The following is a 13,889-nucleotide window of genomic DNA, read 5'->3' on the forward strand; positions in this document are numbered from 1 at the left end:
GTGCGTGGCTGGGACTCCGCGTGAGGCTCTCTCGTGACTGAGTCAGTGGAGGGGGCTTGGTGGCGTCGGTGCAGCCCTGAACTGCTACCCAATATGGGGAAGGACAAGGCAGGTAGGCAGGCAGCCTCCAGCATCGCAGCAGCGTTTTGACCAATTTGCTAGACAAGGAGCTTCTTCTGCGGCGGGAGATCCAGAGCATAAGGCCACGGCAGCGGAGGGGGTGAATACGATTCTTCAGGCTATCCAATCCTTGCAGCTGGCCGTGAAGGCCAAGGTTGGTGAAGTGAAGGAGGACGTGGGCCTCTTGCGACAGGACATGCAGAAGGCAGTGTGCCGTATCAAGGAGGTCGAGGACTGGGTCTCCCAGGCTGAGAACGAGATCGCGGACCTTAAGATCAAGGTTGACCAGCTGCAGACTCGTACCAGTGAACTGCACCATATAGCGGAAGATGCTGAAAATCGCTCCAGATGCAACAACCTGCATTTCGTGGGATTCCCGGAGGGTGTGGAGACAAGCTCCGCGATTGACTTCCTGGAGCGTTGGATTCGATCGAGGGTCCCGGATCAGCGGCTCTCCCCGTGGTTTGCCATAGAGCGTGCCCATAGGGCTCTGGCGCCTCGGCGGCCGCCGCCGAATGGGCTCCGGCAGCCGATGATTGCAAGATTCCTCAACTTCAAGGACCGGTAAGTAGTCCTTCGGGAAGCGAGGGCTCAGCCGGACCTTCGCTGAGACAATCATAGGATCTTGATATTCCCGGATTATACCTGTGATGTGCAGGCTATGCACCGCTCGTATGAGGGAGTTAAGCAGAAGTTGCGGGCAATGCAATTGACAAACATGCTCCTCTTTCGTGCGCGTCTAAAGGTCATGATGGACGGAAAATCCTTTTTTTTTTTGACTCGCCGGAGGCTGCGTGGGAGTGGCTCACGGAGGAACACCGGGCCGGGGAGTGGTCCATCAGCGATTGGTCCAGTTGGCTTCCTGGGAGCGCAGAGGAGCCGCAGGCCTACCCGGTCCCGTCAGAGAAGGAGGAGCAGTCTCTGTGGTGATTCAACGTAGGATGTACAGCTGGACTTGATTCCCTCTGGAGAGGAGATTGCGCCAGATGGCCCTGAGGAGAAGAGACGACTCCAGATGTGGAGGGGGAGCGCCTGAGCCAATCTCCCTTGCTCTCCTGATTCTGACTTGTGTGTACTGTGTGTAACTGGGAAAGTATGAGTGAGCGCTCCCCGCCCCCCCCCCCCGAGTGAGGCGTGGGGCAGCGGTCAGCCACATTGCAGATCTCCGACTCAATGGAAGGGTCCACCACTCCACACCTACTGTAAACACTCAGTTTCTGCTGCTTGGGGCAACAGATGCGTCTGGGGTGGAATTATGGGGAGGGGGTCTATTGGGGGGGTTAAGGGGTTGTTTAGCTGTATTTTGTTGTGGTGGAGTCAGTGTTCTACTTTTGAGGGTTGGCTTAACAGGTCACGAAGGGAATGTCCGATGGGCGCCCAGTATACACTATAATTGATCCCTTGCTTATGTCAAAGTCTGCTAAACTGGTTCTATTCTGGAACGTAAACGGGCTCCTGGATCAAATCGAGCGATCAACGGTGTTCAGCACCCTCCGTCAATTCGCTCCTTCAATGGTCCTACTGCAGGAGACCCATCTACTTGGTACTCAATGCCCCATGCTGATGAGAGGGGGGATATGACAGGGTCTATCACGCGGTCTTTTCCAGGGGCTCAAGGGGGACGGCCATCTTGCTGCACCGTTCTTTACCAATAGTGGTTACTACCTCCCGCTTGGATTCACAAGGCCGGTACGTGGTGATCCCTGGGCTATTAGGAGGAGGCCCTGTCAATATCCTCAGTTTTTATGCTCCTCCGGGGGCGCTACAGTGTTTTCTTATGGCCCTTAGGATGTGGTGGCAGGGCTTCCCCTGGGACTGACTATTTTGGGGGGAGACTTCAACTCCGTAATGAACCCAGAGTTGGATATTATGGGGCCTTTATCATCGGCTCAAGCTGGCAGAGCGTCGGGGTTGCTTAAATGGGTGGAGGGTCTTGGTCTCTGTTACGTATGGCGGATATGGCATCCCCATTTGTGGCAATACACCCACACATCGGCAGCACACCACACTCATGCCAGAATAGACCTCTTTCTTGTTCCAGCCCTTGACGTACTTCGAGTCACAGGGGTGGAATTGCTCCCACATGGGGTCTCGGATCATGCGCCGCTCCTGCTCCGGTTGGATGATGACGATGCGGGTAGACGCCCGATGTTGCGGCTCAGTGCCTGGTATCTTCAGGATAACGACTATGTCCAGTCTATAGGAGATCGACTGTCAGACTATTTCTCTTTTAACCTTGGCTCGGTGTCGTCCCCGGGTACGCTTTGTGCTGCATGCAAGGCCACTCTTAGAGGGCACGCCAGACATCATCTTCGCATGTGGGAACGGGCGCGTAGTCAGATGGCGTCAGTGCTGGAGGCCTAGGCGGTGCATCTAGAGGGCCAACTTGCTGAGGCTGAGAATGAAGCAGTCACGAGGCAGCTCGCCCTGGTTCGACAAGAGATTAGACATGTTAACCTCGAGGCGGCAAAGCACATGTGGCTGGCTTCTGTGGCTCAGTTTTATGGGTGGGGGGACAAAAATGGCAAGCTTCTGCACTGGCTAGCAACTGGCCCAATGGCGGGGAAAGTTGGTCCAGAAATCGTTGACGAGTCAAGAGCAGTTTCACGATCACCTTGCAAGATTGCGCAGAGCTTTGCCGCCTACTGCGCAAGACTGTATGAGGAGTGCCCCAGGCGGAGAAAGATGCTCCTTTGTTAAGGGAGTTATCCTTTCTGAAGATCTCGGTGGCGAACAGGCAAGACCTCGATGAGCCCATAGGTGTTGAGGAAATCGGAGCCGCTATATCTGAGTTGGCTGCTGGTAAGACCCCAGGCCCTGACGGGTTCCCAGCTGAGCTCTACAGCAGGTTTCGGGATGTGCTTGCACCTCACTTGCTAGCCATGTCTGAGGAGGCAGAGAGGACTGGGGGGGTTCCCGCAGGGGCTCGATCAGGCCTCCATTGTGGTAATTCCCAAGGCGAAACCCCCATCGCGGAATTGCTCGGAGCACCGTCCCATCTCGCTCTTTAACACAGAAATCAAGATATTCTCCACAGTGCTGGCCGCCAGATTGAGGAGAGATTTGGCCTTGCTGATACACTCGGATCAGTGTGGTTTTATGCCGAATAGGAGTACCAGGCATTGTATCAGACGACTCCAGGTGGCTCTGGCTAACCAGGCCCTCTTGACCTCTCTGCTGGCGCTCCTTCTAGTGGATTTCGAAAAAGAGTTTGATACAGTGGATTGGTTCTATCTTCGGGGGTTGCTGACGAGGGCTTGGTTTGGTCCACGGTTTAGAGCGTTGGTGAAGCTCCTCTACTCTAACCCCACGGCCCGGGTGCAGGTGAATGGGGTGATGTCGGATTAGTTTCTCATCCGTAGGGGAACTCGTCAGGGCTGCCCTCTCTCCCCGCTTCTGTTCGCGCTGGCAATGGAGTTGTTGGCGAAACTGCATAAGGGAAGATCCTTTGATTGACGGGTGGCCCTGGCCCACTGGGCGGGAAGACCGCATTGCGTTATACGCAGACATTTTATTTGTTTTCTTAGCGAATTCGGATAGCAGTGGGCCTCGGGTGTCACAGCTCTTAGGCCGGTTCGCCGAGGCTTCAGGTCTGGTAGTTAACCCCGCTAAGTCTCTCCTGGTTCCACTGGGCCATGCCAGGGAGTGCTATGATTGGCACGATAGTCCCCTCAGGCGTAATCATTTCTGGTATCTCGGGGTGCATGTAGCGCTCTTACCTGAACTGGCTTGGTCTCTTAACGTGACGCCTTTAACTCGTAGAGTCAGGGAGGACCTCCCGCGTTGGCGATCACTACCCCTCAATATTCTCGGTCGGATTGTGCTATATAAACTGATGGTACCTCCCTGGTTCCTTTAAATGCTTCAGAACTTTCCGTACCGTATTCCCAAGCGGTGGTTTAATGAGATGGAAGCGGTTGCGCGGCGGTTCCTCTGGCATGGCTCACGTCCCCGACTGGCGCTCCGTACCTGTCAGGGTGATGTCTGCAAGGGGGGGTTGGGGATGTCAACCTCTGTCTTTACTACCTAGCAATGCATTTGTTGGTCATCCATGACTGGTTGGGAAGGGGCTGGTCGGATCCTGAGTACCAGTTAGAACTCTTGATGGTGGGCCTTCCTGGTCTGCTGGGGATGCTGTACGGTGACCCCCTGCCAGGTAGCGGTCTGGAAGTGACTAGGGTGATGCTGATGGGGTGGGGGGCCGCGCAGCGGACGACAGGTTGGTGACACCGACTCACCCAACAGACACCGTTGTGGCTGGGGGAGGTCTCAGCGCTCCCACATAAGGTCCTTTTTGGAGCTTCACAGCGGTTTGAGCTTAATAAGTCCCAGTTTCATAAGTATCTGCAACTCAGGCACGCGTTGCAGGCGCACATTTGGGCAGGGATGATCTCCCCGAGTTTAGCCCGGTAGAGGCCAAGATTATGATGGGCGCTCTGGGTAAAGGGGGGGTGTCATGCATCTACGGCTCATTAGTTACTAACACAGCCCAAACGCTTGAGAAGCTCAGAGAGCGATGGGAGCGGTGGGTGGGTCCAATGGGGAATGGAGAGATGCGTTGATGGCCCCGCGGTCCCTGACCATGACCTCCCGTCTCTGAATGGTGCAGATATACTTTCTTCATTCCTCACACTTGACAGGTTGCATAGAGCGGGCCTTAGGCCCCAGGCTGGATGTCCTCGATCTGAAAGCCCCAGTGCAGACTTCTTTCACATGGTGTGGACTTCCCCTCATAAAAGCACTTACTGGCGGGCGGTGGTCAGAGAGATCTCAGGAGTTATACAGGTGGAGGTTGAGATTGCTCCGTTACTGATTCTACTGGGTGTGCTTGAAGGGGTGGGCTTCAGCAGAGTGCACCAGGCATTCATGGGGACAGCCTGCTTGGTGGCCAGGAAAGACATTGCAGCAAACTGGAAGTCGGAGACTGCCCCTGCGATCGCAAAGTGGCTTTGAGGGGTGGACTGTTGAGCTCAGCAGGAGAAATTGGTCTACGAAGCAAGGGGATGCCCAACCAAGTATACAGAGGTGTGGGGGAGATGGGAAGGGGCAAGGGACATAGCTTTATCATAGGGTGGATGTGCGGAGCTCTTCGCATATCACGATGGTTCCTGTATGTATACCAGGTTGCTATGCTCTGGATTTGCACAGTGCGGTCTCCTAATTGTATTGATTGTACTAGTGACCTGTTGGGGTTTTTCATGCTGTTCTATATAAAACTAATAAAAATGGTTTATCAAAATTATATAGGAGACATTAAACTACTGACAGGCAACCTAGGCAAACTAGATTCAGAGACATTAGAAGCTTGTCAGGGCTTTTATAAGACACTTTATACTAGGGATCCACCACAGGATGCTCAACAGGTAGATTATTTACACTCCCTTGACCTTGCCCAACTGACTTTAGCCCAAACAGATGACTTTGAAGCACCGCTCTTCAAAAGCCAAAGTTGAGGCTACCATGAAAACTTTTAAACTCCACAAGGTCCTGGGCCCAGCTGGGTTCATCGCCCACTTCTGTAAAACATACTATGGCACTTTAATTCCTCCTCTGACTCACCATTTCAGTTGTATATACCATAATGGTATGATAACCCCAACAATGGTAGAAGCACAGCTCTTTCATTTTAAAACAGGAAAGATAAAGCTAAGTGCACCTTTTATAGGCCTAAAGCACTGCTTTAGCTGGATGTTAAACTAAATATTAAAATCTTAGCTACACAGTTGGAGACACTGCTTCCGGGGATAGTCTGTCTAGATCAGTTTGACTTCATGAAAGGAACGTTAACACACGCTAATGTAAGGAGAGTGGTCCACATGGACAAACTATCAAATTGAAAGGCAATCCCAGCAGTTTTGATATAGCTTGATGCTGAGAAAGCTTTCACCCAGGTGGACTGGGCATTCCTGGGCACAGTGTTGGGAATTATGGCTCCGGTACAGTTTTTATGAAGAGGTTGATGGCAAGATATGCCTCCGACTGCCTGGGTCCAGGTGAATGGAGATATTCTGAACCTCTTTATCTGCAAGGGAATATGCAACAGGGATGCCTGCTCTCCCTGTTATTATTTATATTCAGTATTGAGCCCTTTGCTGCTAAAAAACAGAGATGGGAGGACTAGGGTTATTCGCTCTGCTAATGAATATCATAAAAAGACAGTTTTTGCAGATGATATTCTACCATCCTTGATGTCCCCCCACTTAATTACAATATTTAATCCAACAACTTCAGGATTTTAGAGTTCCTTAATCTTGCACAACGATCTAATGAAATCCACTAAATCTCAACCTTGACCTTACTCCGATGGGCCTGGAAACTTAGTAAATATTTGAGTATACATATTATGCCCCAGATATATGACTAATTACTCCAAACTATTGGCTTCCATACTAGATCACTACCAGAGATGATTCCCGTTGTCCTTTTTTTGACTGGGCTGAATTAATGCAGTTTAAGGTAACCACACTATTGAAAGTCCTTTGCATTTTTCAAGCATTACAGATTTTAGTGAACTAATGGTTTTTTCATGCCTTTAAGCCACTGAGATTATAATTTATTTGACAGAGCCGAACAGCAAGACTTAGAAATAAGATATTAAGTGCTCCCAAACGAGACAGGGCGTGGGTTTCTAGTACTCCCTGCTTTATTAAAGGGCAGCTCAGAAAAGGGCTATAGCATACAGTCCCTTAGGATAGCAGAGAAACACTGGGTACCTATGGAAAATCTATAACATTGTGGAACTTGATTTGTAAACCCAAAAGGCATCCTGCTTATGTCTATATTATATATATATATATATATATATATATATATATATATATATAACATCTGTTATATTAACACTAGAGGTCAGGGATAGTCTGCACTGTCTGCTGCACATTTGTATATGCTGATAAGCATGAACACATAAGTAGGGGAAAAGGAAACTGTACAAGAGAGGAAAAAAACACCGGATCCTGGTATCTTCGATATGGGTTGCCTGGAAAGGTTAGTAGGGCAGTCACTCTTCTGGTAGTCACTCCATAAAAATATAGAGGAAGGTCATTAGCTGATTGACAGTCAATAACCGTCATCTAATTTCATCCACAGTTTAATTCTAACAATACACCTGAAAAAGGATAATCATAAATTATACTGCAATCTCTAGTCACCAGCATTCAATGAACTTCCTTATAGAAAATAAGATTAGATTCAGGATACAAGTTATAGTGCAATTTATAGTTCATTCAGATAAGATGAAGAACAAATACCTATGTCCTTCATTAATATAGTTTGCTGGAACCCCATAAGTTAATTAAAGAGATACCTGTAATTAAATTTATAAAGAAAGAAAAGATTACCTTGAAATAATTATCACTACTCTAGAAAGTGTAGTGTTACAGAAACAATACTTCGAGATTACATAGAAATCTACTTTTAATCTGGTTGCTGATAGCTCAACAAGTGAGGCAAGAAAAAAAGCCCCACGAAAATCATCCATCTGAAATAATTAGCATACACATTGCGTTCTTCAAGAGAAAACAAAATCCTCAACAAAAAAAGGCCTTTCAGAAAAGATCCCCAGAGAAACAAAATGCAGTACAGTAGTTAAACAAAAGCAACTTCTTATTTGAGTTGTCCACGAGCACAAATCCTAGTTGAATGATAAAATCACAGGTTCCAATAGTAGCACCAAACACACAGCTGAAACAGGGAGTTCACAGTGTGCTGCCTTCTGGCCAGAAGAATCATACCATAGAGCTCTGCATGACGAACGTCAATACCCCAGCATACCTCACTAAGTGTCCACATTCAGACAGGTTTGTCCGTGTGGAGTCATTCATCCAGTTCCACCCACCCATGTACGGCCCCTCTGGAGAGGAGTATTGAAAAACAGAGAGTTTGGGAAAAAGGGTCTCCACCCTAGTGGATAGTTCTACCAAAGCAACTAATGCTTTAAGGATTGTTGGATGCTACGATAGGTGGGGGGACATGGATCCCTTTCTAGATCTACTGCTGGAACTAACAAAATTATTAAAGAAAGCCCCTTTGTGAAGTTCTTAAGTCATCAAGGTTGGCTTTCACTCCCACGTGCAGCATCAAATGTTAGACATGCCTTTTCGATGGAAAATACTTTTTCCTTTACAGAAGGATATGGGCAAAGCTTAAAAATCAGTAAAATCTGACAGAGTTTAAAAATGCTTTTTTGGAGATCCTACGGTACAGAAAATAAGATACTTTCAGGGTGCAAGTGGTGGGGGACTTTTTCTCCTGCTGGAATGGTTATCAACCAGTGATTCATTCAAAAGTAACTGTAGAACGCATCCTATTTTCTTCATTTATACTTTTAGTCTCAGCAGTGCTGTGCCTCTTCCTCACTCTACACCAAGCAGCAGACCCACAAGAGAGTGCTGGGGAATCCGACTATTCTGTATATGTACTTATCTGGCTTTCCAGGCCTCATCAGGACATGTTTTGGGCTTTCTATCATCAATGGGCAGCAGTTACCTCAGACAAGTGGATTCTAATCATGTTCACTTTGAACATATACTCAGATATGTCCAGTGACTGCCACCCACCTGCCATGGAAAACTGCTCACCAACATGTACAATTGCTGCAAGCAGAAATCCTTTCCATGTTGCCAAAGAGCCCTGGGACCTGCCCTGACTCCCAAATTCTAGTGAAATACAGGCTTCTATTCCAGATTTCTTCCTACTGTGTGTGAAATTAGGAGAGTAGCAGCTCAACAAATATCTATGCACACAATCCTTCCATCACACTGATGGAGGCTCTGGAGCTGCTCCAGGATGGGGCCTACATGACATTGTTAGATGTGCAAGACATGTGTGTCCACATTTTCATACACCCCGAGCACTGTAAGTATAGCCAGGTGCACTATGTGATGAAGTTGCCTAATTTCGGCCTTAAGTCAGCGCTAAGAATTTTTTTTTTTTTAGAAAATATTTGTCCCATATGGCAACGTTTCTGAGGAGACCAGTTCTTTTCATACCTAGAAAGCTGATTAGACATTCCACCTTTAGGGGTCCAGCTACCCTCTTAGCATTTCATAGGATTAAAATTAACACTTCAGTACAGAATGATCTATGAAAAAAAGATCTCCCAGTAAGAGCTCCTATTTAGAAGCCTGCCTCGGGGTGAGGAGCAGACGGTATGTTGAAGCATGCCACCTTGGTGGGTCAGGGACATTAATATCACTTTTTTCCCAAAAATATTTTTAAGAATTATCCTACATCATTATTCTAAAATTACTTAATTTATTACTATTTTTATTCTCTCCAGTAAATGTATTTTATTTATTATCTCAATATTTATATAAAAGACATTTACTGGAGAGAATAAAAATAGTAATAAATTAAAGACATTTACTGGAGAGAATAAAAATAGTAATAAATTAAGTAAATGTTGAATAATGATGTAGGATAATTCTTTTAAAAAAAGATTTGAAAAAAAGTTATATTAATTTCTTGTAGAAATTTTATTTTTCTAAGATAATTTATTTATTACAGAGAAGTGAGGAGACGTATTCTATGAATCTTTAGGAATCGTTCAAAAAGAGACGATAAAAATAATAGGTGAGTCTGATTTGGTTTCTTTGGACTCAATTACATATGAGCTTATTAATAAGAGTATTACAAAGAGAGTGTATTTATTTCATTTTATTTTGTTTAGGTGTTTCCGGCTAGAAGAATTCAGTCCTGAGGATGACCCACTAATGATTTTTGTCTTGATATAGGGTTGAAACGTTGACTACATTATATGTGGATTATGTATGAGTGACTTCAAGACACCTGGAATGAAGGGGTCTTATTGAAGTTTGCTCTTTTCCTATATGCTTTTAACCACATTTGTGTATATTGTATATAACACTTTGACACGCATATCACTTTACCACTTTCACTGTGTCGTATAAATTGGGAGCACCTATTCTATAATGAAGTTTTTATGATTAAAAGAGATATTTTTTCATTAGATTGAATAATAAATTGTGATATAAATTAGTTTGGAGTCATCATATATATATTTGTAAAAGAATAAGTTCATTTAAAAAAAAAAAATGTTTTATTATATATTTTCTTGAATGCCATGGGAGCTTGTGAATATACTTCCTCCATGTTGACCTAATTTGTGATTATTAGTATTTAAATTACCCAGGTCTAAAGGTTTTATGGGTTTGCCACATTTGTTATAATAATGGTTCTTAGCAAGCAGGCAGTGTCTCTCAGGCTCAAGGGTAGAGATGTTTTCACTGTCCTGGTCCAAGATTTTGCTCATGCCTTTCCACCCGCCGCTCCTCATTCCACTGATGATCAGGAAGGCTTAATTCTGCAGGCTGGTTCTCACAACCCTGCAGTCACCTCACCAGTATTGGTTCACTGATCTTCATAATTTGACAGAAATCCTGTTTGTTCCCTTCTATCCATACAGTAGAAGGGGTCAGATTCTTCACCACACTCCTGCGTCTCTAAATTTATCAGTTCGGCTCCAGAATATCTGGTGTTCTCCCACATAGACATAACTCTGAATTGCTCTACTATTTTATATCAGTCCCAAACTCCTTCAGCGACCAAAATGTATCATCATGAAAAATAGAACAGGTTCTGTGTCTGATATGAGTCCAGATGCCTGCATCGTGGCATCCTGTAATCTCTGAACCAAATAAAGTCCTGCTGAAGCTGTTGGAATTGGCACAGTCTAGTTCACTTAGCAGCCATTTCATGATTTTGTCCATCTTCACATTTCACTTTCAGTAACTCTATAATCATCAAACAGTTGAACAAAGGGCTTTTTTTTAGGGTTTATCCTCCCATGCAACTTCCATTAGCAAGGTGTGAACTAAATATAGTTAATCTACATATGAAAGCATCGTTTGAGACTGTTCAAAAAAGTGCATTGTTTTTGCCTTGATATTGGCCAGGAAAGTTAGCGTAATTCAGGCTTTCACCATTAAAGTAACATATTTGCGTTTTCAGGAAGACAGAATTATAGTACAGAATAATCCTTCATTTATCAACAAGAGTCACGCTTTCATCTAAAATCGGCCTGTAGTGCTCAAGGGCTTCATTCAACATCCTGTGTCCAAAATAACTCTTCATTCGTTGGACATTTGCCTGTGTTTGCAGTTGTATATTGATCAAACAGAAACATTCAAAAAGTCTAATCAATTGTTTAATGGTTTTACTTTGCTTTTCCTCTGCTGGGCAGCAACCTATATGAGCCACCACACATCTTGGAACTATTACTGCCTGGATACAGAAAGGTCCAAAGGTTTTCATAGTAGCCCTGATAATACTTCAGCATCACTTTCGTTAAGATGAGACTCTTCCCACCTCCTTGATACAGTTGCAGTTTCTCACAGTTTTGCTTGCTATCACTGTGTGTAGCTGGAATGGAATTATGATCTATTGCTAAATTTTAATACTGCATGCTTTTCTCAGTCAGCCATAAAAATCTATGAAAGATTCAATGTTGTCGAAGAAAAAAGTTACCTACCTGTTCTCCAGCGTTTAATATTTTTCATAGATTCACATACACCAGTCCCTCCTACCTGTCAGATGTCTCAAGTTTTCTTCTGCCACCCTGGTATTTAGAGAATTTGAGTTATGGTGGTCCATATGGGGAGTGGACTGTAGTGCACTTTCACCCATCTGGTTGGACTTCAGGTCTTTTCAAATCAGCTGATTGGACTACTAAAGTGCAACTGTGTTCCATCTACTTCCATAGAAGTTTTACTTTATTACTAATGATAACCAAGCAGCTTGATTAAGGAAGATGATTCAAGCATGCAAATCTATGAAATACACTAATTCCGGAGAACCATAGTTAAGGGTAAGTAGCTTTATTCTTACCATCTGCCATAGTGGGTGGTACATTTTATAAAATGAAGCCCTATGGCTTTAAAAAATGTTGCTTGTATATTATTGTTCGGAGAGTCGGCTAAAGAGGATTTTTGTGACCTTCCAGCTTCGTAACCAGACGCTGCTCCATCTAGAAGTATAGTTCATCTTATAACAAGATTTGTAATAGTTGGAAAAACATGTAAATTACTGTTATCAACACAAAGCCCTGGGTATTTATTATGTTTCAAACTAATCTCCATATTAGCAATCTTTTGTATTTATTTCTAGGCTGGTGTAGTATGATCGAGCTGAATTTTAAGGAGGCATTCACATCTTTTGAGAGGCTAAAAAATGAGTCACGATGGTCCCAGTGCTATTATGCCTATCTTACAGCAGGTTGGTACACTTTTGTTGTTGCAGCTCAATTATATGTGTAAACAAACTGAGCCTCTGTATTCTTAAATGTTTTTATAACCTGAATGTGAGTCAGTGGATAGTGTGATAACAAGTGTATATACCTTTTGTATACATATTTGAGAAGTGAAGAAACCACGTGTGAGCCATGAAGCTGCTATACCCCTAATTAGAAAAGAGTAAAATATATAAAATAAAACCCTCTAAAGTGCTATGCGTACGTTTTAGGTCACATTCTTCCAAAATGTATGAAGTAGAAGATATGTGGTTGCACTACTGTATCATTTTTATTGCTATAGATGTAGGGTCTGATTTAGAATTTGGTGGTAACTGGAGATCCTCCAGTTTGTAGAGGAAAATGTATATATTTCGATCCACCAGAATAATTTCCTTCTCCACACTATTTTGATGATGTGGGCAATTCAGCTGGTAACTTCTACTACGTAGTCAGAATTTTTACCACAGGGTGGAGGGCTTTCAGCTACACAGGGCTGTAAGTCAGGCAGTTTCTCTAGAGTGCTCTGGTGTTGTTCTGGAAGGTTAACGTCGCAGTCTGGCTCTCGAAACACTTGTAAGCTGTGCATTTATTTACATTTACCATCCGTGTTTGAGCTTGTACTGTGTGACTCAGAGTGTATTCTGCATACAAAGGCCACCTTCCCTTATTTCTGTACTGTTTGAATAAATAGCCCTTTTTTATTTATTTGTTCTAGAATGTGTTAGGACAGCCTACCTGTGTGTCATGTAGTGTACAAAATGTCCCCTGGTGTCTCCTGTCCTAGTGACTTAATGGTATTCTGAGCCAAAGAATACGACTGGGGATGTAACCTTTTCCCAACATTAAGCAAGGACACTTAGGAAAATGTGCCCATGTATGGGTAAGCTAGTTTTCCATGTTTAATTGAAACCTGTATAATTCCCAAACAGTGTTTGTGTTTTATGAAATTAGCAATTTTGATTGGCGAGCTCTTTTAAGAATATCTGTACATAAAAGAAAGAAAACATGCTCTCGGATTCCTTACCGGGTTTTATGCAGATAACTTTACATATAACTAGAGGGTTGTTTAAGTTTTTTGCACTTGAGTGTACATTTTTGAAGTTATACTATCTGACATTTAAACATGAGAATTCACTATGTTAAGTTACCTGAGGAATGCTTAACAATATATTAGCTAATGAAGTTCCTCACTTGACTTAAGGCCCATCGAAGTTAGCCTTCACTTGAACACTATGTTTTCTGGGAGGTACTGACACCAGTAATATACGTAAAACAAAAAAACAACAATGTCTAATTGGGATATTTATTTATAGACCGAAACCATTGACTATACCATTATTATAATAAAAAGGTTTTAATGCGACTTGTTACTTTAGTATAAATGCTGCAACATAAATAGTAATTTCCTGGTGCAGTGCTTCAAAGATTGAGTCAGCTGGGTTTAATCATGTTTATTATTTATTTATGATTATAAATATACCCCAGGCTTGGCCCCATGATGCAGTGGACCATATTACAG

The 13,889-nt window shown here is 44.1% G+C and overlaps 1 protein-coding gene across 3 annotated transcripts in view; it reads left to right on the plus strand.

Moving 5' to 3' along the window:
* Window positions 1-13,889, plus strand: part of TTC39C (tetratricopeptide repeat domain 39C) — a 449,102-nt gene that overhangs the window by 336,320 nt on the left and 98,893 nt on the right. For all 3 annotated transcript variants that reach the window (XM_069220027.1, XM_069220029.1, XM_069220030.1), the window contains one exon: window positions 12,247-12,354. In XM_069220027.1, coding sequence (XP_069076128.1) covers window positions 12,247-12,354 — 108 coding nt within the window. The remainder of the gene's footprint in view (window positions 1-12,246; window positions 12,355-13,889) is intronic.

The sequence above is a fragment of the Pleurodeles waltl genome, chromosome 2_2, assembly GCF_031143425.1.
Source record: "Pleurodeles waltl isolate 20211129_DDA chromosome 2_2, aPleWal1.hap1.20221129, whole genome shotgun sequence".
In the NCBI taxonomy this organism is placed as follows: domain Eukaryota; kingdom Metazoa; phylum Chordata; class Amphibia; order Caudata; family Salamandridae; genus Pleurodeles; species Pleurodeles waltl.